A 22,373-nucleotide genomic window follows, 5' to 3' on the forward strand; every position below is an offset into this window, starting at 1 on the left:
ATGGAGTAGGCAGATTGCCATCTGCTTCTGCAACTGCTTCACTCCCTTTGGATCAAATCGAAGATAAAAAGCTACAAGGTGCCAGGGGAAGACGATTGAAAGTACAACAAAACCCTTGCCCAAATATAGATCTTCCCATCTCAAGGTCAGACGTAATGGAAAGGAATGACCTTCCACATGTATGTTCACTGCCTCCAAGAGAATCTTATCTCAACTTAATTGAGTGATGTAAGATACCTCCCTTTAACCTTTTAGATACAACTCAGAGGTCTCGTCCAAACTTCTCTGAACTGGAAATGGTCCAGTTCTAAAATATGTGCCAAGAAATCTGGGAACACTGAAAAGAGGAGACTTCATGGAGTTCCCACTGTGGCAGGGTGGGGTAAGAATCCCAACTGCAGTGCTTCAGGTCACTGGGTTTGAGTCCCAACCCGGGAACTTCCACATGCCATGGGTGTGGCCATAAAAAAAGAGAGGGGAGAGAGAATACTTCTTTTATCCTGATAAAGCATAAAGAACTTCATTTATAAAGTTACTAAAGAAAAATGGCAAAACAAAAAAAAAAATTCAGACAAAGCACACAGAGCAAACCACAGGCTTTAAAAGTATATAAAATCCATAAGACACCAGGTAAAGTAGCTGAGTAATGTGGTATGTGGAAAAATTAGAGATCTTACATTGGAAAAGTAAGATGGGGACAGGTATAAAAGGGAAAAGGAGGTGCCTACTGTCATTCTGAAATGTTTAAACTTTTTATAGGAAGTAATAAAAGATTTTTGGTGGCTTTTAGGCAGGGATGTTAATCAGAGTTGTGTTTTGAGAAACTCCTACAAGCTGTGTGGGATTCAGGACTGGAGCAAAAGATGTTCAAGAAAAGAGACCCGTGTGGAGATTTTGACAATCGTCCAGGCAAGCGGGGAGCATCTGGACTGGGGTGTTTGTAGTCACAGTGGAGAATACAAGGCGTGTTTATGAAACATTTCTAGGTAATATCTTAAAGAAAAAGTTAGCAAGTGACTTAGTGAGATTTCATACTATTCCATCATCTTTAGGACCCAGCAAAGGGTCCAAGGAGCTGAGACAGTAGGACAAGAGACAAGAATATCCCAACAAAGGAAACGGGGGCAGTAAATGGATGCCCATGGAAAGGACATATGAGGAAGGCCTTTGAACTTACCTTAACTCCAGCCAAATCTTCTACAAGACCTAGCGTCTCCTTCTCCTCCTGGTTCTTAACGCCAGGCCCTTCTGAGCGATCCATTAAGTATTCATGAAGTAAATGACAAGACAGAGTTTTGTTTCTGTGTCTGGCATTGAGTACTTATTGAGAAACTTAGGAAAGTGGTGGTGGTGATGCATGTGTGTTTTACAGTCCCTAGCCCTCTAGAATCAAAATTATGAAAATTTAACCTCAACTCTCATAGACTTGGTATCCGTTTTAAAATCTAGGATAATGGCTGCATCTCCAGAAAAAAAATATAAAATGTGTCTGTCTGATTTATCTCTTTATTATCCATCTATCTATGCACCCAATGGGATTTCAAATATAAAACAGATACACATATTCATCATATGTCCATACAGAGGCATGTACACAAACACATGTAAGAATCTGGAAGAATAAACATCAAAATGCCAAAAATAATTTCTTTTAATTTAAGACAAGTTTTCTGGAGTATTTATTATATTTTTATTTCTTTTATATTTTCAGAGTGTCTCAGATTTTTGCTTACAGTGATCATATATTGCTTTCACATAAGAAAAAAAAATCTGTCTCTTCCTTTCTTTCAATGTCAATGTCAGGGCACTACTTGGATGTGGGATGATCCTCCATAACATTCAAAGTCACCAAAGCCACCACTGCCTCTAGTCCACATGCCTTGTTCTGTAGACCACCGCTTGCCTGGGTATAGCAGATTCTCTACTGCTTATAATTACCATCTTCTGGATTCCAGTCCAAGAAATTGGATATATTCTCCCTATCTCGCCTCTGTCAAGTAGTTCTGTGCAGCTTCTGTGGCCAGAAACTCTGGCCATGTGTGGTGTTCTCCACAACACTACCTGCATATCACACTTACCTACCTCTCTCTCTTTTTCTCCTCCGACCACACTTGTGGCATGTGGCAGTTCCCAGGTGAGGGATCAAACCCATACCACAATTGCAACCTGAACCACAGCTCCAGCAACACCAGTGGCACAGGGGGCTTCCTTCCCTGCTTCTCTTTAAGCCTCACTAGCACTCCCCTGTGGGTGGACATCTCCTTCCTGCCCCATTCATTCCTACTGCACTCCTGTAGAATCCACACTCGTTCTGCTCCCTTCTGGAAGGGCTGTGCTTGGCTTTATGGGTCCTGCATCGGCCTGTGGAACCCATATTCATGCTAAGTACAGCTATCGGGATGCAGTCGTTGTTGGGCTTGCCTAAGGTCTTGTTCTCTGAGCATTGATGCTCTGGGCATCCCCTGAAGGGTAGCTTTGAGGCCTGGGAATATGTGGTGTCCACTCACATGCTCTGTTCATTTTCTAGTGCTATGCTCGCACTAGAGAGCCGCCAGCCCTATTCAGTTTCATAATGTTTCCCACTCTTGACCCCCAGGGCTATGGTAATCAGCCCTACCATTTCTGCCACGACTTCTAGCCTTCCTCAGCTGCGTCTCCCCATAAAGTGTCTCTTCAGATATCCAGTGACTATCCCTACTGCTAACTATAGTATTTTCCATACGAGCCACTATTTGGGAATAACCCAGACATACTCCTGCTGCTACTACCCAAGTTCAATGGCAACTAGGCCAAGAACTACTGGGATAAAGACATCAGGAATGGAGTTCCCATCGTGGCGCAGTGGAAATGAATCTGACTAGGAACGCTGAGGTTGCGGATTCAGTCCCCGGCATCGCTTAGTAGGTTAAAGATCTGGCGTTGCCATGAGCTGTGGTGTAGGTTACAGACACGGCTTGGATCTGATGTGGCTGTGGCTGTGGTGTAGGTTGGCAGCTGTAGCTCCAACTGGACTGCTAGCCTGAGAACCTCCGCATGCTGCGGGCATGGTCCTAAAAAGGAAAAAAAAAAATAGAAATAAAGACATCCGGAAGAACATGAACAGGAAATTCCTAAATACAATACTGGATGAGCAAGAAAGGAACTTAAATAGCCCCCTCCCATAAAATTCAAAACTCTGGAATGTCTAACTCATTACCCCACTAGCCTCGCAGTCCCTCCTACCAACGTGGGAGTGGGTGCCAAAAGACGTAATGTTTTGAGCCTATAGATCAGTCCCCCATCCCTGTAATGGATACACCCATTGGTATAGTAGGGTACTAACCATATTCCTGCCTAAATCACAATGTTGATAAGAAAGTTAAAGAAGGGAAAGTGCCCACGGTCTGTTAAAACTTTCAGAATACAGTGCATCATCTTTCATTAACTTAGGTAACTATAACCTTTTCATGGCTTTACTTGCAATCCTCTTCTTAAGGACTGGCACTCGGAAGGAAAAAAGAAATACTTTTTTCTCTGTGGAGGTCCTTTTGAAGAAGGAGATCCAGCTACATCTCTGTCCTATGATCCGAAATGGTTGGGGATTCTGAAGAGGAAATCATAATTCTGAGCCAGCTTGCCTACCTGGCTTAAATTTGTTGTACATTCTTGTATTCATTTTAGTTTTGCCATGCTTAAGCCTTTGGTAAGTGTTTTTAGATGTACCTCAGAACACTGTGGACCATCAGTGCAAGCAATCCCCTTAATGATATGGAAATGAGAACTGGACCGAATAGTTAAGTGGGAAGTAATCACCCTCCAACCGCAACTACCTCAAAGAACTAAAAGGAAAAATCACGTTGACAAATAGCATTAGGAGCATACAGTTCCACTGCCTCTGCCCACGTGGAGATTCTCTGATCACTTTCATCTTGGAAGGATCGGTTGTGTTTTTAGTAACGATTTTTTTTCCTAATACTGTCCTCCAAAATATTGATATGAACATCTGAGTTGAAGTACTTTGCATGAAAAAGAAGTCTGATCCCGACCCCTAGGGATGGGAGGTGTGGGTAGTCAGGTGGAAAAGACGAAGGATGCGTTGCCGGATCTCCTTTGTCTTCACTCCGTAGACAATGGGGTTGAGCACAGGAGGAACAAGAAGGTAGGTGTTGGCCATGATGACCGGCAGGAGGGAGTCATGCCGCTTGTCAAAGCGATGCACCATAGACAGTCCAATGAAAGGCACGTAGAATATGAAAACTGCGCACACATGGGAGACACACGTGCCAAATGCCTTTGCCTGGGCTTCACGTGTCAAGCCCAACACAGTCTTGAGGATAAGCAGGTACGACAAAGAGATGAGAAGCGAGTCCATGCCAATGGCAGAGATGATGACGATGAGGCCATAGATGATGTTGACGCGGATGTCAGCACAGGCCAGCTTCATGACATCTTGGTGGAGGCAGTAGGAATGGGAAAGGACGTTGGAGCTGCAGAAAGGCAGCCGTTTGATGAAAACAGGCAGAGGTGCCATAAGGGCAACACCCCGCACCACGGCAGCCATGCCAATCTTGGTAACACGGGGCAATGTTAGCACGGTGGCATGGCGTAGCGGGTGGCAGATGGCCACGTAGCGGTCAAAGGCCATGGCCAGCAGCACCGTGGACTCCATGCCAGACAAGGAGTGGATGGCAAACATCTGTAGCAGGCAAGCATCGAACTGAATGGTGGTGGAGTTGAACCAGAAGATGGCCATCATTTTGGGCATGGATGAGGTGGAGATGAGGACGTCGAGGCCGGAAAGCATGCAAAGAAAGATATACATGGGTTCGTGGAGGCTGTGCTCTGTCCGCACTATGTAGATGATGGTCAGGTTACCGAGCACAGCAATAAGGTAGAGGGAGCACAGTGGGAAGGCCAGCCAGAACTGAGCTTCTTCCAAGCCGGGGAGGCCTATTAGGATGAAATAGGTGGCGCTGGATTCGTTGCCGTTGGGGCCCACCATAGTGACGAAGCTGAGCTGCGGCCAGAGCCGGGCAGGTAGAGGCTGGAACACAAAGATAAGCCGTTGTCAGGTCCTCCGGAGTTCCCACATTGTTCTTCTGTCCCTCCCCCCTGATGTCCTAGTCTCTGCCCCAAATCTAACATCATTGCCTACTTAAACTCTGATTCTATCCTAAACGCAACCTCGCCACCCTTCATAACTCAAGGCCCAAGTGAACATTCTCCCAGTCCTATTTACCAACCCCACCTTTAAAGTGTAACTGGGTCCCCATGCTCTACAGTGGAACAAAAAAAAAAAAAAAAAGGTGTGTTGGGAGAAATAACAATAAAAAATAAATTAAAAAAAATAAAGTTAATCCTGAAAACAAATGAAACACTAAGACAAAAATTCTAAGTATATTTTAAATCATTTAGGTCACCAAGGACAGGTTATTGCCTAAATGCACGCCAAACTTAATGATAAAAACTCCCATCACTTCTGTTCTATCCTAACCCCATGTTCCCCTAAGCTTAATACCAACTGAAATTCTACCATTGGACTGTCTTTAAAACTAATTCCAGTCTGATGTAGCCATACTAAGACGAACGTAGATTAACACTGAAACCTTACCACTAATCCTAATCTCTCCAGTTCTAGCTTTAACACGAACTTTAACATTAACCTGACTTAACTCTGGTAACTACTTCAAATGTAAACTAAAATTTAATAACACCTCTTACATTATGCTAAACTCTAATTCAATAAAAATACCTGACACGCTAACCTCATCCTGAACTCTCTGTTTCACTTTTGCCCAAAGGTCTGTGCAAAGCCCTCCACGTGTCCAGGCTGCTCAGTTTACACCACAAAAGGAACAGTGGCTGCAGCGGATGCCGCTGGTGTCCCACTTAGACCCCGTTCACCGAGCCAAAGCTACTGAACCCCGTCAGCCATGGGCGTTAAGGGCTAAAGACTCTCGGTTCTCCCTTTCCCCAGATCAAATGAGAGGCACCTCACCCAGGAAGTTCTGCTGTCCCCACCAGGGACCATCTAGAGGTCAGTGAGTACCTGACGCAAAGGTACAAAAGGCCAGGCTCCTTGCCTCCAGCCGGGACCAAAGCCGTGATGCACTGTGCGCTCCAGGGCTTCCTGGGGACCCACAGCTGAAGCTGGTCTCCGGCTTTCTTTCCCCGCTCTCTGCTGCTCCCCTCGCTCCTCTTCTCATGACAGCTGCCCCTTCGTGTATCCTTTAAACAAGAATTCCTATCTCAAGCTCTGTTTCTGGGGGACCAACCAGGCTTCAGAGAGTGGGACTGACACAGAAGACCAGAGAGAAAGACCTGATTGTTCTAGTGCTTCTCTTGGTCATAATTCTAAAGTCACTAAGAGGAGTTCCCGTTGTGGCACAGCGGAAACGAATCTAAGAACCATGAGGTTGCGGGTTTGCTCCCTAGCTTTGCTCAGTGGGTTAAGGATCCGGTGTTGCCGTGAGCTGTGGTTGTGGTGTAGGTTGCAGATGCAGCTCAGAGCTGGTGTGGCTGTGGCTGTGGTGTAGGCTGGGAGCTGTAGCTCCGATTTGACCCCAAGCCTGGGAACTTCCACATGTTGCAGGTGCGGCCCTAAAAGAAGGAAAGAGAGAGAGAGAAAGGAAGGAAGGAAGGAGGAAAAAATAAAGTCACTAGGAATCCACCTAGTTATTTCTCAAGCATATCACACTCTCTGTGTTGGAAAGTCGGTCTTCCAGAGGCAGATTGTGTAGCTGTTAAGAGTATGAGCTTTGAAAGTTATCCTGGGTTCATATCCCAGCCAGCACTTTTGTTTGCTGGGTGATCTTGGGTAAATCGTGTGAGCTTTCTAAGCCTTGGTTTCCTTATCTTAAAAACGAGGTTGAGGAGTTCCCGTCGTGGCGCAGTGGTTAACGAATCCGACTAGGAACCGCGAGGTTGCGGGTTCGGTCCCTGCCCCTGCTCAGTGGGTTAAGGATCTGGCGTTGCCGTGAGCTGTGGTGTAGGTCGCAGACGTGGCTCAGATCCCGCATTGCTGTGGCTACAGCTCCGATTGGCCCCCTAGCCTGGGAACTCCATGTGCCACAGGAGCAGCCCTAGAAAAGGCAAAAAGACAAAAAACAAACCAAAAAAAACCCAAAATACTTAAACGAAGTCAAAATTCTGTAGCTTAAGAGGCAAAGCGGAGTTCCCGTCGTGGCGCAGTGGTTAACGAATCCGACTAGGAACCATGAGGTTGCGGGTTCGGTCCCTGCCCCTGCTCAGTGGGTTAAGGATCTGGCGTTGCCGTGAGCTGTGGTGTAGGTTGCAGACGCGGCTCGGATCCCGCGTTGCTGTGGCTCTGGCGTAGGCTGGTGGCTCTAGCTCCAATTAGACCCCTGGCCTGGGAATCTCCATATGCCGCGAGAGTGGCCAAAGAAATAGCAAAAAGACAAAAAAAAAAACAAAAAAAGAGGTTGACAGTCCTGCTTAATAGAAGCCAATGTGAGGATTAAATGAGATGACGAGCAAAAGGGTTTAAACACAATACCTGGCACGCACGAATTGTACAAAGAACAAGAATGTGTCTGTTGTTAACTGTTTTCCTGTGGTGTTTTCGGGTCTCCCATGGTGGCCTCAACAGTCACATAAACTAAATACCCTGATTCTGATGGCCAGGCCCCTAGTATAAACTTCAGCAGCAGCAGCAGAGTCCCCATAATCTTCTACCCAAATGAAATCAAGTCGCTATTTATTGTTTAAAAAATACCTTTTTAAAAATGATTTTTTTTTCCGTTACAGCTGCTGTGCAGTAATTCTGTCAATTTTCTACGGTACAGCAAGGTGACCCAGTCACACATACACACACTTTAAAATCCCCAAAATTAACCCTGGAATAAAGACTAAACTACGAGGGTAGAGCAAAGGTCTGTCTTCCTGTCTCTCTCTCGCCACCCCCACTGCGTGCCCTAGGCTCCAGGCACACTGGAAGACATGCCATTTCAAAGATGTGGCATTGCTCTTGTGCCTCCGTGTCTGTCTGTCTGCGCACGTCCTTCCATTTGTCAGCACCATCCCAGACGGCTCTCCCTCCTCAACTGCACTCGAGGCAGCATCTTACTCATCTTTCACATCCCGGCTCACTGTCCCTCTCCAGGCACTTCCCCAAGCCCCTTTTCCTCTTTCTCCGCGGTGAGATGTTTCCCGCTCTGTGCTCCTGAAAAACTTTGTTGCCCCCTCTTTCTGTGCCTTTACCGTCATGAACGGAAATAATTGCTATATTTGTTTCTCACCAAAGTATTAACTTCTGAATGGCAGGGACCTTACCCTGTGTATTCATTCGTGTTTAGTTGATGTTTGTTGGAGATAAAAGTGAGTTTCATCAAAAGAAGAATTCCTCAATAAAGGGCTAATGAGGGCAGCACAGCTGAGGGGTGGGAAGGGCTGCCAGGTGTCAGAACTACAGAGATTTTGGAGAAGAAAGAAAGATGGTTTGGGATCAGGAGGTCAGGGCGGGGTGGTCCATACATTCAGAAGAAGAATCTCTGGAGTCAAACAGGAAAGAGCTTTCTCGGCCAGGGAGCCGAGGGCATGAGAACGGGCACATGGACACGCGGGCAGGTGCGAAGCCCCGGCTCTAAGTAAGGGCAAAGTGGACACAGAGCGGTTTGTGACCAGGCAGGGCGGACCTTGGGTCCCTGGTCTGGAAACCATAGGGTGCAGGCTCTCGTGGTCCAGAAAGCCCGACGGTCACGACCACCCGGAAAGTTCCCATGGACAGACACTGTAAAGGCAGGAAATTCCCGGGATAAAAACCTCCCGCCTTAGGAAGCACATTGGGAAAGGATTGTGGGTTGGCACCCTCAGCGCTCCTACCCCTGAGGGTAAAGTGATGTGTGAGCACAGTCACGGGACTCGGAACGCAAGTCTCGGCTGTAAGTGAATGCAGAGGACAAAAATCACCTCATCGTGCCGCCACGAAACTAATGGGAAAGGGAACGGCAAAGACAGCATAGAAATAGCATCACCGTGTACAAAGCACTGGTTTTCGCATTTCCATAAAAATGGGACACCAAGTCATGAAAATGTCTGAAGTTCCCAAAAACTTTTTATTCCCCCCGCCATTGCCACTTTGCTTCAATCACACACACACACACACACACACACACACACACACACACACACACACACACACGCATGCATGCACTGACTGACTGTCAGCCTCTCACAGGGGCAAAGTCTAAGCACTGAGATGGAAGATGCCACAGATCAGAGAGGAGGATTCGGCTGGCCTGGAAGGGAGCTGCCTCGACGGCTGTCACTGAAGGCAAGGTCAGGCTGGATCTCAGGAGGCGGCAGCGGGAGCGAAAGGAGAGGATGCAGAGGAGAGCCAGCCCGAGGACCCAAGCATCACCCTGCAGACGGTCCGGCCCCGAGTGCCCCACGTCCTGCACTGACGGCCAGCCTGGGCCGCTGGTAGTAGTCAGAACCACGTGTGCAAAGAGAGAACATTTGTAGCTCTGAAGGAAATTGGAGCTAAAGCACTCTTTTGAAAACAAAACATAATCAAGGAAAAATAAACAAAGAAAGAGGTCTTTTTCTTTTTTATTTTTAGAAAGCTTACACTGCTTAACTCCCAGGGAATAGCCCTGTGCTGGAGATTTTCTCTGAAAAAGTCCCACTGTTTTCGCAAGTCCCAGGAGCATGATGGACATGGCTGGCCCTTCCTGAGGAGGGGGAGCAGAGGCCTCCAGCGACACAGAGGAGGAATCACTCTGAGGCCTTCACTTCTCCTGGCCCCTTCCCCCGGGCCTCCAGGACCCTTCCCCAGGGCCAGCCCAGCCCCCTGCCCACCCATCTTCACACTCCAGGACCCTCCCCCAGGGCCAGCCCAGCCCCCTGCCCACCCATCTTCACACTCCTCCTCAGCCCTCTCTGAACCTTCCTCCTCAGAGACCCAGGCAAAGCTGTTACAGACACAGACCCCGGAAGACAGCAAAGTCATTCCCAACATTGATTCTACTGTTGTTACAATTATAACAGCAATCAGGGAATGCCTACAAAATCCCAGACACCTATAAATATTGTCCAGCCCAAGAACAATTCTGCATAATAGGATTTCTACATGTCTTTTTTTAAAGATTTTTATTTTTTCCATTATGCTTGGTTTACAGTGTTCTGTCAATTTTCTACCGTATAGCTAAGTGATTACATATATACATTCTTTTTCTCACATTATCCTCCGTCCTGTTCCATCACAAGTGACTAGATATAGTTCCCAGTGCTATGCGGCTTTCTACATATCTTTTCGACATTGTAGTTGAGAACGCTGAGGCCCCAAGGAGGAAAATAACGTTTCCAGGGTTTAGCATGTGGCTAGTAAAGCAGAAACTTGACCTTGACTGTTCAACTCCAATGCCTGTACATTTTCCCCTGTAACTGCCTTTAACGGTGCTGCAGCTTGCGAAAGCTAACAAAATCTGCCAAGAGACAGGGGAGAAGAAGGCCTTGGTAAGTAGGACACCTGGGCCAGCTAGAGCCTTGGAAAGGAAACCAAGAGGGCAGCGTCTTTACTTCTTTCCCTTCTGGACTGGGGTGGGCACCCTCCCCTTTTTAGCCCCTAGGCCTCTGTAAAAAGCTTTATCCTCTACTGAGCATTTCTTTGTTATGCGACACAAGCTGCTCATCAAGCTGTGAGGCAGGTGTTATTAACCTCATTTGACGGATAAGGATGCTGAGGGTAAGCTAGGTCTCTCTGCACCAAATCCATGCACTTTCCAACAGGCCAAACTGCTGCCGACTCCTGTCCCAGCCTCTTTTAGAATGACCCGATGCTTTATAAGGACTATTTCAATGTTAATCCCCATGGAACCCAAACTTTGAAGACCCATGAATCCAGAGGGCCTCTCTAGGACTCAGGACACCTGACCAGCGCTCTCCCCACTATGTTCGGGGGTGAGGAGGAACTAGGAGGAACTGGGACAGAGGCTTTGTGGTCACTGTCATTGTATGGGCTGAAAACACAGAACGTTCCGTGCCTAGAGCAGTGGGGTGGGGGCCTCTGGTGGCCCTGCCAGCCTCTGTGGGGACATCTGGAAGAAAATGTCCTTGGAGGGAAGCCCAGGAATACCTGGGAGCCTCTGGCTCTTACTCCCAGGCCCAGAGGAGGGCAGGCCTCAGGGGTAACGCTGTGGCTGGCAAGGTCTGTCGGGGCCCAGCACTGACTTCACCAAGACGGAGCCCTTTACTTAACATAAGGAAGGGTGGCGCCCCAGACACACATCCGCCCCAGGTCCTCTGCATCTTCTCCCCCTCAGACCTTGCTTGGATTTGAGAAAGCCCGTGACCCTTGGGAAGGCCTTGGACATTCTTTTTAGAATGGCCACAATGAGATGGGAAAGACGAGAGCGTGCCATGTCTCGCCCACAAAACAAAGAGTGAAGCTGCCAGCCCCGCTGTACTCACTCACCGGCCCTCTGAAATCTGCCCAGGTAGAGCTCCAGGGCCCAGGCTTCCCCCTCCCGGGGGGACCAGAGGCCATTAGATTCCCACACACCTACAAAGCCTGACCTGGTTATCAGGGCCCTTCAGAGCTACTCTGTTTCCTACATGCGGCGGAAAGCCCGATCTGGGACTTTGACTGACACACTGATTTTTTTTTTCAACAATTATTGATTGCCTACTGTATGCCAGACTCTGCTAGGTGCCAGAGATATTGAAACACAGAATCAGCAAAACGGTTCAGCTCTCCAGTGGCTGGAGAAATTGAGACAGATATGCAGCTATCATCACATGTTGTGATAAACGCTAGGGCAAGGGTGAATACAAGAGGCTCGGGAACAAAGCAAACAATAGCTCCTCAAGCGCATCAGGCTGGGAGGGCTTCCCTGAGGAGGTGGCATCTGAGCCAAGACTTGCAGAGCCAGTCCCGGTTCACCAGACAGGGTTGGGAACACAGGGACGGCAGCAGTCAGTCAGACAACAAAACATATTGAATGCCTACTGTGTGTCCCAAACGGGAGATAAAACTGTGGCTAAAACAGGAAAGATGACTGCTCTTACGGCTCTCAAGCCCCAGGAGGGCCATAAAGGGAAGTAGACACATAAGAACGTTTCAGATAAAGATAAGGGTGCTGAAGATAAGACAGAGAGATGAGACAGAAAAGGACAGGGACAGGGCACCCATGGTTGAGAGAGGGGTCGGGGAAACCCTCTCTGTGGTGGGTACTTACCAGCTGAGAGCCGTGTGATGAGAAAACGCCAACCGTTCCGAAATTAGGGAAGGAGCGGTCCAGGCCAAGGGGCAGGGGGAGAAAGGCCTTCTGTGCCAGGGTTTCGTGGAAGGAAAAAGCCGGTGTGGCCTGAGCATCAGGGGCCCAGGAGAGTGTCGGAGGTGAGAGCAGAGAGGAGGGCAGGGGCCGGACCACGGAGGGGCTGGCAAGACATGGCCAGCTTTGATTTCATTCTGAGCGACTTGCAGGAATTTAAGCAATAGACCTGATCTTATTCGTTTTCAAAAGTTCATTCCGGCAAATGCAAAGACCCAGAGAGCAAGAGAAGAGGCTTTCATCTTTGAAAAGCTGCAAGCGCTTCAGTGGAAGGAGGGGACACGGTGGGGGTGGGTTAAAGAGTACGAGGCAGGGGGAGGCACCGCGTGGACACAAACCTGCTTTTTAAATGGGCTGGAGGGTGCACCCTGATCCTAGGCACAGACTGGGAAGATGGTGAAGTCCCCAAGGCGGCCGCAGCCTGACTCCAGAGCCAAGTGTGGAAGGAGCCCGACGCATTCGGAGCCCGCGCCCCAAACAGAGCTAGCGCCTGGCCCCTGATGACAAACGGAGTTCGACCACACTCACAACTGGGTGGGACTGGCCCCTTCACACACCGAACCCCAGTCCGGCTCTAGCCCAGTCCGGCCCCATCTCTTCTCTGCCCCCATCCCCTTCATTCAGGCCGGCTCCTCCTGCCAGGCTCTAGCTGGGCATCCCCATAGACCAACCACTGGAATAGCTCATGAAAACTCCATGGTAAGCAGCCAGCACGACCCGTGCTTCCCTTCACTCACAAACAGAAACTGCCTCTCCCTGAGTCGGGCCCCCTTCGCATCCCAGGCTCTGGTTCTTCCTGGCTTGTTTCTCATTCACTCAGCAGGTCTAATGAGAGCTCCCAGCTGCAGGAAGCCCAGGCCCCCAACACACACCCCGTCTCCTGCACTCACCTCAGCTGCACTGAGGGCACGGCTTCTTCTGCAGTCCTCTTCTGGCAGCAGAGGCCCTCGGTCTGGCAGCCTGCTCTGAAGGGCAGCCCTCTCTGTCTCCGCCCCCTCCTTCGCGCCTCCTAGTCGGGGTTATTTATTCTCTGTCCCTCCTCCTCTTCCTTGGGCTTCTCCCTTCTGGGGGGGGCGGGGTGGGAGGGCTTCTGCCCAGAGAGTCTATCAGCAGGTACCCCTCAGCAGCCACCTGCAGGTCTGGTGTCCTTCTTAGTTTCCATGTCCTGGGAAGGGGTGTCTGGGGGGATGGGGAAGGAGGGGCTGTGGGTAGAGAGGTCCCTGGGGTCCCCCCCCAGATGGGCCCTTTGCCAGCTGGGTTACTGATGCCAGCTCCCCACATGGGGTTAGGGTGAACGCGTGAGGAAAAGCTATAAGAAACTTGTGTGCGTGGCATGGCCTTCAGGAAGAGCTTTCTCCAGGTTGCATCCAGGCTTGTCAAACTCGGAGGACAAGCAGGCTATGCTTTCCGGGGAGCCCGTGTTTAGGTACCAGCTCACCCCTTCCTGAGCTTTCTCCGGCCTCTGCCTTCTCTCCACGCGTGGGTGGGGCCTGCCTGGTCCTTGCTAAGCCTGGATCCCGGTGGAACCATCTGCCTTTCCCCAGAGCTCTAGGGCTGCATCTTCTTTGTCCCCCAGGCTCTGGGGCCTGTTTCTAGCTAACTCATAACAGGGATCCCTGGGGACCAGGTCCCTGCCTTCCACTCCCTGACCCTGAGTTTCTGACTCTTGCTGAGGAAGGAGGATGTGGTTTCCCCAACCCCCCGCCACCTCCAGCACCAGCCACATAGACCAGTGCCATCTGGTTTCTCTCTTAAGGGCAAAAATAGTTAGAAAGCATTTTGGTGAGTTAGAGGACAGTTTGAATGTGAAACTCAGTATCTTACATATTTAAATATGCTCCCAAATCTATGAATAAAGCCAAGCACATTTTAGTTGGTTTCTCCTTACAATTTTTTTTTTTGATGCATTTCACAACTCAAGTATTCTATTCACAACGCAGGGCATGCGGATTGAAGCTCTGCAAAATTAGACAATGTCAAATCAGGTCATTCCAACTCAGACCACAAAGCCAGTGATTACAAGACCTCCAAGTACCTGTGCACCTGCAGCCTGACCCCTCACTGCCAGCATCCATGTGCCGTCTCTGCCTCAGCCTCCCACAGACTTAGAGGCTGTGAAGCTAGATGAATAAATAAATAAATAAGCTCCCAAGGTCTTCTACTTTTAGCCAAGATGGGATAACAGGAAGTAACAGCCACCTGAAAAAAAATTTTAAGCTAGAAAATATACATGAAGAACCATGATTTGCCAGATACTAGATATCAGGCAATGAAGGACAATGAGCCCTGAAGTGCGGGGAACAAATAAGGCAAAACTGGGGTTTCCCCCGCTTACTGCCCTGAGAGAGTTTCCGTGCTGCCGCCCAGGGAAGGAGAACCCAGGCTGAGTCTGGAGATCACTCTGAGTGACGGATGTGAAGCCGAGAGGGGGGGAAGCGCCAGCAATTTGCCGGCAGAGGATTGCAGCTGAGCGATCCACACAGAGGGAGCTCCAGAGACATGCAAAGGGCAGTCCGCAAGACGTCAGCCAAGTACCAAGCAGGACATGCAGAACAAGCCACCTCGAGCTGGAGAAAGAGCCACCTGGATGGATGAGAGGCAGCACCACCCAAGGTGCACACAGGACTGAGGACAGGGACTGTGCCCACCTGCCAGACTGGAAAGCAAGAGTCACAGGTCGTTGGGTAGAGAATACAGAAGGCTCCTGCCTCCATAGTGAGGAATGATTAACCAAATATTATCTATAGTCGAGTGTTTGTTTTAGATCATAGTTGATCATGAATGGGTAGGGAAAGTACTTTGTGGACTTTATAAGATGGCACAGGTCAAACCAAGGACGATAATTTATAGAGACAGAAACAAAAGACTAGAGTGGAGGGGGCAGAGAAGTGAATGTGCTTATCTTAAATGAACCGGAGCCCACACAGCCGCCGGTCTCTGCGAGGCCCCAGCCAAACAACCATGGAGCACAATATTCATCAGGCCCCGGAGACAAAGAAACCTGATCCTTGTCCTCTAGGACAACTGTGTATATGAACATTTCATTCTAGAATGAAAGATAAACAGACAGCTATCGTAAAATGATTACAGCTCTCGTTGGAAGCAGAGCTTTAAGGCATATGATAGGAGGAAGTACAGAACCTGCAGGAGTCCAGGGGAAGCCCTTAGTCTTGTCTGACAATTAGCCAGCTAGTTACCCCAGTTACAGTTACCAAGTAAAGCGATTCTAAAGGACTCAAGGATATCTCAAGATCCCTGTGAGTTAGTCTAAAATCAGTGACACCCGATCTGGACTAGCTTCTGGCCTCGGCACGTAGGTCATTATCAAAGGTGAAGTCTGTTGTATGTTGAATATTATTGCCTGTAATGGAATAAACATATCTTACTTCATGAGTTTTATTATTTAAAGCCATTGCCATCAACCTTCATGGACTGCTTTCTATTTTCCATGTGTTTTCACACCTATTATCCTACGTTAATACCCAAAACCAACCAAAAAGAGCTATATTCTATTTCCTTGTCATAGCACTTACAGTTTTGAAAATTACTGAGGCGCAGTAGGCTAACTTGCCCAAATATGAAAGCTAGTGATCCAAGGCTATATTGTTTCTAATTTCAATCCTACAGTGTCTCTTTTCCAGATATAGTTATCAACTATGTCTGAAGGAATTTCTTGGCAAGGTCTTGCTTTCCTTGAATTTCATTTATAAATCTGAACATCCTTTGTCGATCAGACACCAGCACAGGAAAACAAATCTAAAGTTCTCTGAAGCTTTGTGACAACAATGTATTCAGAGATAAAGCGTTGTTTTAATTAATAACAATATGTCAGGACAGCCACCCGGGCCAAACTGGGGACGCGCTGCGGAGTCTGGGAGCATCACTCAAATGGGCCGTGATGTGGACTGCGTTTCCCCAAAGCGTGATCCCGGATGGCACTTTACACCACTCTGAGTTTGGAAAGGCCATGCATGGTGTTTAAGCTTTATGACATCACTGCTCTTGTAGTTTCTCATCATACAGAAGAGGAAATGAGATCCAAAGAGGTTATGCAGCATGCCACTTTATGATATTTCTAGGACTTCAACCTTACAAGTCCTAGTTCAGTATTCTTTCCTCTGCCTCAAGTGAATGTACGTGGTTTTCTACCTATAATTCTCCAAGGCGAATGTTTTTGACGTAACAGGTTCTAAAGGATGGGAGTTGTGAATGCACCTAGAGGGAGAGGCCCCTGGCAGGTGCCAGAGCCTTTGCAATGTCTCATGTGGGTCTCCTCCATTCCCAACCCCCACCCTTGTTCACTGAGTCCCCAAAGGGATTAAAAGAAAGTCCCTGCAATCAAGGACTCTTGCAAGTGTTTGGCAGATTAGCAACAGAGGGAAGGGAGAAGGGAAGATGCTGTGATCTGCTACTGACGCGCGAGGCCAGGAGTTTGGGAAGGTCAGTACCTCTGGAAGGGTGGGAGAAAAGATGGTAAGAAGTCACAGAAGCATCTGAATGCCCAGCGGCCAGGAGTAAGAAGCTGTGACCTGGTTACTGAGAAGAGGGAGAGGAAGGACTGTGCATTCCTGTCCCCCTCAGAGACTGAGCCATAATTCCTGGATGAACCCAGGCCAAGAACTGGGCCTCTGTGAGTCATCGCTCCCAAATCTGGAAATTACTTCTGATACAGTCAAGACGTCTTCACTTTCCTGCCCCCACCCCGAATATACAAAGACACTCATCAATCAGTGCCCAGAGACACACAAGTTGCACCCACTCTTTTGCCATGTAATCCACACCCACTGCACAAAGGCAATAGGCTCTAAAACACAATAATCACAATGCACACACACACACACACACACACACACACCTGCACACACTGATCCTTCAGACGTTATATTCCACCTACAAAGGACTAAAGACATATGCACTACATGAAAGGATTTCTTATCACAAATACTATACATATCAGACATGGCCAAAGATAAACAGCATACATGCCAAAAGGCACAGCCATCCCAACAGTACACATTCCACACACTCATGCCTGTCATATATTCTACCTTGTTTCAAATATGTAACATTTTATGTTATATTTTACATTATACATATTACATATTTTACTGCATATGCATTGCTATATCTTACATATTACATTCAACATTTACATATTCCAAATATGAAGGCAAAAAGAGGCAGCATTCTAACATAGATGCGTGTCACATACCAACTAACAGAAGCCACATAAACTCAATAAATGTACAGTCAGAGATACTACTCATGAAATATATACACGCCAGGATGCTGCTACCATATAGACCAAAACAGAATTGGCACATATTCTATGCACACACACACACATACACACACACACAATCACATATAGTCACATAAACATACCTATATACTCAGAGTTACAACCAGGATAAACATCACCCTTATGGAAAACAGTTTCCAGTAGATCCACAGAGATGCACGTTGGCAGATTCTGCATGCATGCAACATACATACAGAATACACCGCTGTGCATATAGAAATGTAACCACTTCACATGAGCTGTCTCCTCTCTCCCTACTGTCTTTGCCCTCCCTCCAATTATCATCCAAATGCCTTCATTAACCTCTAAAAATGATTTTGTAACCACTTTGAGGTCCAAGAAAGAATCTTTATAGCCAACGCAGATTCACTGACATGTATACATGGGAGTGAAATAATTAAAATCATAGATCAAAACTGGAATGAATCGTGAGGTATGGCCTTTGCAGCCTTCTCATGTCAAAATTACACGTGTTTTCTAGTTGGGAGAGAGAAATAAGGCAGGCCACCACAGCAGAGAGACTAAGTTGATCATTCTCCAGCATGTCCTGCCCGAGCCAGGCCGTAAGTTCTTACTGACACATTCCTGGAGACAGATATCCAAGGTCTATTTAGATAACTGGGAGCAGACTGCCCAGTGGGTTGGATGTTCCAATCACCAAGACATTCAACAGGACTGAATCCTGCTGTCTTTGATAAAGACTGAGGACCCCGGGGAGGTTAACCTGCTCACCCGCCATCCTTTGAAAATACCTGAAGGACCCGTGAGCGAATCTCCTTGGTTTTGGCTCCGTAGACTAGAGGGTTAACCACGGGTGGGAGTAGTAGATAGATATTAGCCATAATCACGTGCAGCAGGGAGGTGGGGCCCCCCAGCCTGTGCACCACCGAGAGCCCGATGAGGGGCACATAGAAGACCAGCACAGCACAGAGATGGGAGATGCAGGTGTGGAAAGCCTTGAGGCCCGCCCCCTGAGCGGAGAGCTCCAGCACGGCTCTCAGGATGAGGGTGTAGGAGAAGCCAATGAAGAGGGAGTCAACGCCCATGACCGAGAGGATGATGAAGAGCCCGTACACCACGCTGACCGTGGTGTCGGTACAGGACAGCTTCATGATGTCTTGGTGCAGACAGAAGGAGTGTGTGACAGTACGTGTTTGGCAATACGACAGCCGTTTCAAGATGAAGGGCAGGGGGAAGAAGAATACAAACCCTCTGGTCAGGGCAGCCAGTCCGATCTTGGCGACCCTAGGCCCTGTGAGCACAGAGGCATGCCGCAGTGGGTGGCAGATGGCCACAAAGTGGTCAAACGCCATGGCCAGCAGTACCGCTGACTCCATGGCCGACAGGGCATGGATAAGGAACATCTGGGCCAGACAGACATTGAACTCGATCTCCTGGAAGCCCGTCAGGAAGAGGCGGGCCATCTTGGGCATGGTGACAGAGGAGAGGACTAGGTCAATGGTGGAAAGCATAGCCAGGAAGAGGTACATGGGCTCATGTAGGCGCCTTTCCACGCGGATGATGAGGACAATGGACAGGTTGCCCAGGGTGGCCAAGGCATACAGAAAACACAATGGGAAAGCCAGCCAAAAGTGTACATCAGGTCCAAGGCCGGGGATGCCCACCAGCAGGAAGTATGCTGGGTGGACCAGAGTTCCATTTGGAGTGGCCATGGCAGGAACCAAGAGACGAGGCTTCTGCATCGCAAGTCCAGGGTCTATGAGAGGGTAGAGACATCAGTCAGTCATGGCTCAGAGAGGAGAAGGGACTTAAGAAAGGGCACTGAAATGGTGATGGCAGCAAAGAAAAAGACTAAGTACTTCTGGTGATTCTGACTCCAGCCTCTTTCTGCTCTAATTCTCCACATACATATCTCCCCAGGGGTCCCTTTACCCTCAGTGTGAAGCCCACTCAGAACACAGGTGCAATGGCTCTTCATTTCCAGAGCTGATGATGCTGACCAGACATGGCTCCTGACCAGTTCTCAACCAGAACTGCCAGGCTCCCACAGACCTTTTAGACCCCAGCTTTTCTAGTGCCTGTTGGGGTTAGGGTCTCTCTGGGTTCGGAGGCTGACGCTCAGTCTGTGGTTGTCTTTAAGACACACTCTCAGAGTTCCCTGGTTGTTCAGCAAGTTCCTTGGTGTTGTCACTGCTGTGGCTCAGGTCACAGCTGTGGTGTGGGTTCCATCCCTGTCTCAGGAACTTCCACATGTCGTGGGAGCAGCAAAAAAAAAAAAAAAAAAAGACCCACTCTCATCTGATTTTAAGATAGGAAGTGAAGGTGGGCCTGACACTAGATTTCAAGAGATAGGTTTGCATTTCATCCTGTGCCATGTCTCAAACTTCCTTGATAAGAATCAGCTGAAACTGTTACTGAAAACACACTCTCCTCAGCTCCCACTCCAGGGCCATAGCCTCAGAATTTCCAGGGGAAGGGGTCCAGAAATCTGGTTTAAAAACAACCAACCAACCAAACAAACAAGCCAGTAAATTCCTTGGCTCCAGGTGATTTTTTTTTTAAATTAATCAGAGAAATTTGGGGAAGTTGCTCTCGTGTTCTAGAAGGCAGGGAGGGCAGGGAGACAGGAGTGAAGTAAGACTGTCATTTCCAGCCCCCAACAAAGCACGGGCCATTCTTGCACTGAGATGGCTCCCGGTCCACTTGACAGTCAGCCCCAGACTGTGGTCAGCTTGGGTGTGACATGGAAATCAGATGCTGCTGAGACATGAAAAGACCGTCCGTCTGTGTTGCCACCAGCACTGTGCGGTGTCGCGGGCACACCGCCTTCTTCCTCTACCCTCGCTGGTGAGCACAGAACACTCCAGGCTCAGCTTCCTTCTCTACACTGACCACTCTGTTCCAAGCCTCTGTCCTAAGAGCCAAACCCATAGAACCTGCTGCCTGGTAGCCTATGGGCCTCAGGCTCATCTTGTTCCAAATAGGGTCCCTCTGAACGGTACCACAGGGTCACCCAAGTCACTGAGGTCTGGAAGCTCATCCTGTCTTGGTTTCTCTGCTCCTTCACTTCCACTGTGACTTTCCTTTTCTGAGGAATCTTTGACGCCCTCTCCTTTTATCTAACACATCCTCCCTCCCTCCCAACCTCATTAGACCATCCACTCTGCTCTGATTATGAGAATAACTTCCTAACTCACTCCCTGCTTCCAAACCCAGATATTCCAGTCCAGCTTCCATGTTACTGCCATATAAACAGCAACACTGGACATGTCAGGCTCCTGCTTACCACGTTACTGGTGACTTCCCATTGCCTTCAAAATCAAGTTGGAATTCCACAGCCTGCATTCAAAGCTCTTCCCAGTGTGGCTCCCACTGGCCTTTCCAGCCCAGCTTCCCAAGCTGTTTCTGCATTACCAACTACCATCACCACACACGAGCATTTTTCTCTGGGTAAGTTAATCCCCCTTGCGTTTTTTTTTCCCCCCCGTGAAGGGTGGGAAGCTGGAACCGGGGAGTCCTTCCTGGCACAAGGGCAAGACAACGTTTGGAACGAGCCTCACAGTGGTTTGAGGGATTCCTCTTGGAGTAGGTCACTGAGCAAGGTCTGGGATCCAGACGCTGTAATCAGGGAGCATGAGGCTGGCAGACATCTCCAAGCAACCAGGCTGTCAAGGGCCGGCTTTCCCAGGCAATGCGCCCTCCCTGCCCGGGTCTCTGCGAACTTCCCAGGACTTGTGCAAGGCTCCCCTCCCCTCGCCTTCTCCCCCAGCTGGCACACTCACCAACAATGCCTCCGCCCCAGGCAGCTGCCCTTATATAGCCTCTCTGAGGGCCCTGGGGAGCGTGAAGGATGAACAGTGAAGTACTTACTCCCGGCTGCCTGGGAGCACCGCTCCTCTGCTTAGCGCCCAAGGAAAGCTGAACCCGACCTCTACCCAAGGGGGCTGCATCCTGTTACTATTCCAAGGCCACCTCAGGAGACTACGGGGGAGGGGAATGCAGTGGAAAAGAGGGCTGGCCGGCGCTGGAAGAAAGGAGCTGCTGGAATGGATTCAGAAGCGCTGTCCAAGGGGATCCAGCTCAGGCACTGCCTCTCGCTTCTTGGTGCTGCCCCCTTATGGTAATGTAGGCGAATTGCAGCTTTGTGGCCGCTTGGGCAGTGGCTCTGAGGAGGCTGGACCAAGGACCTAACTGACCTTGAATCTGAGCTCCTGCCTCTGCACTTGGTGCTGCCCCTTGGCTCTCTCTCTCCTCTCCCTGATAAGCCAACTCTTTATGCCTTAGGCTGCTGATCATAGCTCTCCTGTCTATCCGTCCCCCACCCCATGCCAGAAATGCAACAGTGTAGGGTGATTGTTTAAATGTGGGACTCTGTCTGGAAACAGGCTGATGTCCGGATCTAGGCCCAACTACCTGCTAATGGTCTGACCATCCATTAGCTTCTATTTGATGTGAAAAATAAAATGAGATACTAGCAATTCTCATTATTGCTCAAAACAACTGGAAACCTCAGTGAAATAGGAGGAAATCCATTTCAGATAGTGCTACAAAAGCCAGAGGAATAAAATAACATTGGAGGGGAAGAGTGGACAGCAGTGCAGAAGACTTCTGAGAGGTCAAGTAGGATAAGGCTTGCAAATAAAAGGTAACCAGTGTGTTGAGGTATGTTGGGGGGGAATGGAATTTTAAATGCAGCAGAATGGGGAGTGAGTAGGTTTAGAAGAAATGAAGAAAGTACATATAGACCACTCTTTTGAGAAGTTTGTGAAGAGGGTTGAAGTGGGCAATACATGAAGAATTGATAGCTCTAAGGAGAGATTTTAAACATGTGTATCTTG

At 48.7% G+C, this 22,373-nt stretch overlaps 2 protein-coding genes across 6 annotated transcripts; both read right to left on the reverse strand.

Annotated features, from left to right (window-relative positions):
- Positions 1 to 1,488: 1,488 nt before the first annotated feature.
- LOC100737531 (olfactory receptor 51E1) lies at positions 1,489 to 21,517 on the reverse strand. 5 transcript variants are annotated; one of them, XM_005656617.4, is made up of 2 exons: positions 21,406 to 21,517; positions 1,489 to 5,023 (listed from the first exon to the last, which is right to left on the reverse strand). In XM_005656617.4, exon 2 carries the CDS (start codon positions 4,979 to 4,981, stop codon positions 4,028 to 4,030), a length of 954 nt encoding a protein of 317 aa, XP_005656674.3. In that variant the 5' UTR covers positions 4,982 to 5,023; positions 21,406 to 21,517; the 3' UTR covers positions 1,489 to 4,027. The 5 variants fall into 5 exon arrangements, with proteins under 5 accessions (XP_005656674.3, XP_084831143.1, XP_084831145.1 ...); XM_084975017.1 differs by having other exon boundaries at positions 21,318 to 21,517; XM_084975019.1 differs by having other exon boundaries at positions 20,822 to 21,517.
- On the reverse strand, positions 15,892 to 21,517 carry LOC100737577 (olfactory receptor 51D1). The gene is made up of 2 exons (XM_084975015.1): positions 21,406 to 21,517; positions 15,892 to 19,291 (listed from the first exon to the last, which is right to left on the reverse strand). The coding sequence occupies exon 2, from the start codon at positions 19,275 to 19,277 to the stop codon at positions 18,303 to 18,305; it is 975 nt and encodes a 324-aa protein (XP_084831141.1). The 5' UTR covers positions 19,278 to 19,291; positions 21,406 to 21,517; the 3' UTR covers positions 15,892 to 18,302.
- Positions 21,518 to 22,373: the final 856 nt, after the last annotated feature.

The sequence above is a fragment of the Sus scrofa genome, chromosome 9, assembly GCF_054392235.1.
Source record: "Sus scrofa isolate SSC_HxYL_T2T_F1_AM1 chromosome 9, Sscrofa_HxYL_maternal_Yorkshire_Landrace_v2.0, whole genome shotgun sequence".
NCBI classification, from domain to species: domain Eukaryota; kingdom Metazoa; phylum Chordata; class Mammalia; order Artiodactyla; family Suidae; genus Sus; species Sus scrofa.